Raw genomic sequence first — 2946 nt, forward strand, 5'->3', positions numbered from 1 at the left:
GAAAATACTAATGAGTAGTCTCCCTGGCTCAAAAGAAAACAACAAGTGAGTGTTCGGTGCCATGGAGGAGGACAACATTGTATATTTAATTACTTTAGCCTTATTTTGTCCTTTGGCATGATCTGTTCCCTGATTTCACTACAGGCAAGCTTGCTTTGAAGTTGTAGGCAAATTAAATCAACCACTTGGATCATATGTGTCCCAAAGAATGTGGTTTCTCAGGTATGAGCAATCTATCAATCCTCTGCTCTCCTTTCACTTTGGCACTGTGACAGTCCTAGCAAAGTTCTTAGGCAGAGAATTTATTTTGTGTCTTGGTCACAGCAGCTCTTACTAAAAGTTTCTGCATTGCCAGTACAAGTTGTAACTTTCACATCTCAAGGGATTGATGCGTTTCTTGATGATTGTGCAAGCATTCCTAATTATGCCTCCAGGTAAATATATGGCTGTCTTCTTGGACAAATGAGAAGTACAAAGAATATGCTTATGTGCAGGTCTAGCAGTTCCAAAGTATCTCTTGAGGACTTAGACACACATGAGTTACCATCCCCCTCTTACTGGCTGAGAAAGTTGCCCCACCTGATTTGTAAGTTTACCTGCGGTAGTCAGTGGAGTGAGGGTGAGTGGGCAACTCAGCCAGCCAACACTGGATTTAATCTGGTTAGAAATAGCACAGCAGCTCTTATTTGAAAAACCACTGAGTTCTGAGTTCATTACAGGAAAACTCTTCTCCCCTGGGGCGCAGAGAACCTTGCTTCAGAGTAGCCCTACCGGCTCAGGAGTCCAGTCAGATAAAACCCAACCTAGAGGAGAATGGCTACCTATGCCCTGCAAATCGCCGGACTGGTGCTTGGTGGTGTTGGAATGGTGGGCACAGTGGCTGTCACCGTCATGCCTCAGTGGAGAGTGTCTGCCTTCATTGGAAGCAACATTGTAGTTTTTGAAAACCTCTGGGAAGGACTGTGGATGAATTGCATGAGGCACGCTAATATCAGAATGCAGTGCAAAATCTACGATTCCCTGCTGGCTCTCTCTCCGGACCTACAGGCATCCAGAGGACTGATGTGTGCTGCCTCTGTGCTGTCCTTCCTGGCTTTCATGATGGCAGTCCTTGGCATGAAGTGCACCAGATGCACCGGGGACGATGAGAAGGTGAAGGGTTACATCCTGCTAACGGCTGGAGTAGTCTTCATCGTCACTGGCCTTGTGGTGCTCATCCCTGTGAGCTGGGTTGCTAATTCCATCATCAGAGACTTCTACAACCCAATAGTGGATATGGCCCAAAAACGTGAGCTGGGAGAAGCCCTCTACATAGGCTGGACCACGGCGCTGGTGCTGATCGCTGGAGGGGCACTGTTCTGTTGTGTTTCTTGCTGCAATGAAAAGAGCAGTAGCTACAGATATTCTATACCTTCCCACCGAACGACCCAGAAAAGCTATCACATGGAAAAGAAGTCACCGAGTGTGTACTCCAAAAGTCAGTATGTGTAGTTGTGTATATTTTTAAACTACCTATAAAGCCATTCAGATGACAAAAATATCCACTATTTTCTAAAAATGGAACCCCCCCAAAAAACACTGATTTGCTGTTTTTAACTGCCTGCTATTAATTACAGGAACTGTGCATCAGCTCTTTATGATTCTATAAGTGATTTCAGCCGAATGAGATATTATACACATTGCTCTGATTGTTCTAGAAAGTACAGTCATTTGTTTTCTAAAATGCTTCATGTTGTTTTCTCCTTTTATCAGTTACTTCAAAATGACATTGTTAAAGACGATTATTTTACAACTGATTTCTTTATGGCATAGCGTTATGCATATAGATGAGAGTAACGTTTTTATGTCACATAAATAGAGACAGGCTTATATAGTTCTATTTTAAATGAAACACTGATTCATTACACTGAATAAATAGAATTCAACTATTGCTTTTCAGGGGAACCAGGGATAAGATTGAAGAAGGTTCATATTAATTGTTTAAAAACAGCTTAGTGATGAATGCATTTGATTTATAATGAAGGTTAAAATGAAGGCTTTAATCAGCAGTGTAAAGGGAACTAAATGGTTTTTTGAGATCCTATTTTTCAGCCTAGGAGTTAGAAATCCTAACTCCTTTATCCTCATTCCCCAGAGGCCTTCCTTTTCTTGTATATTAAATGAACAGCTTTTAAAAGGCCGCTATTTTGTCAAGGGTCTTTGCATTCAAACTGCTTTTCCAGAGCTATACTAAGAAGAAAGATAAAAGTATAGTCTTAGAAACATTAAAGACTTCAGGAGAGTGAAAAACATTTTTTTTTCCTTTTAAGTTTTTGTGTCTGGAGAAGGATACATTTTGACAAGAAATCATATGTGTATATGAATATTTTAATAACTATTTGTATACAGACTTTGGGTTTTCATTAATGTAATGAAAACAAAAAGCAAAACTGATCTGTCCTTTGTGAACTGTATCTTCTCTTATGTGGATACTTAAGTCAAAATTGTCATTTAAGTCCTTCAAAGATAAAATTTTATATTTGTTCCATTTTTGTTCAACTTTACTAAGGTATAGAATTACTATATCTTGTGTTTTCCCCAAATTTGATCCAACAGTTAACTGATTTGAAAGTTTGTATCTACAGTTTTCTACCTTAAATGACTATGTATGTTACCTGCTTTATGTCTTTTGTATTAATAAATTGTGCCTTTTTATTTTAAGTATATAGTCTTTCATTATTCTCCACTTATTCTATTTTATTAACTTGTAGAGTTTAAAAACTTGATATTTTCAGCTTTGTAATTTTGAAAAAAGACTATCAAAGTCACATTTTAAAGATAAAGGTAGATTCAGCATTAATTTTTGAGAATATAAAGTATCATATATCATTTAACAACCTTACAATGATTGGATTCTCATACTAATATTTGATGCAGATAATATATTTGTAATTTATTAAGATAATA

At 37.8% G+C, this 2946-nt stretch overlaps 1 protein-coding gene across 1 annotated transcript; it reads left to right on the forward strand.

The window, feature by feature from the left end:
- Positions 1-615: 615 nt before the first annotated feature.
- Positions 616-2703, forward strand: CLDN8 (claudin 8). Its single transcript, XM_081235382.1, has one exon. The coding sequence runs from the start codon at positions 814-816 to the stop codon at positions 1489-1491; it is 678 nt and encodes a 225-aa protein (XP_081091508.1). The 5' UTR covers positions 616-813; the 3' UTR covers positions 1492-2703.
- The last annotated feature ends 243 nt before the right edge of the window (positions 2704-2946 follow it).

Source organism: Mesoplodon bidens (assembly GCF_964165515.1).
Source record: "Mesoplodon bidens genome assembly, chromosome: 5".
In the NCBI taxonomy this organism is placed as follows: domain Eukaryota; kingdom Metazoa; phylum Chordata; class Mammalia; order Artiodactyla; family Ziphiidae; genus Mesoplodon; species Mesoplodon bidens.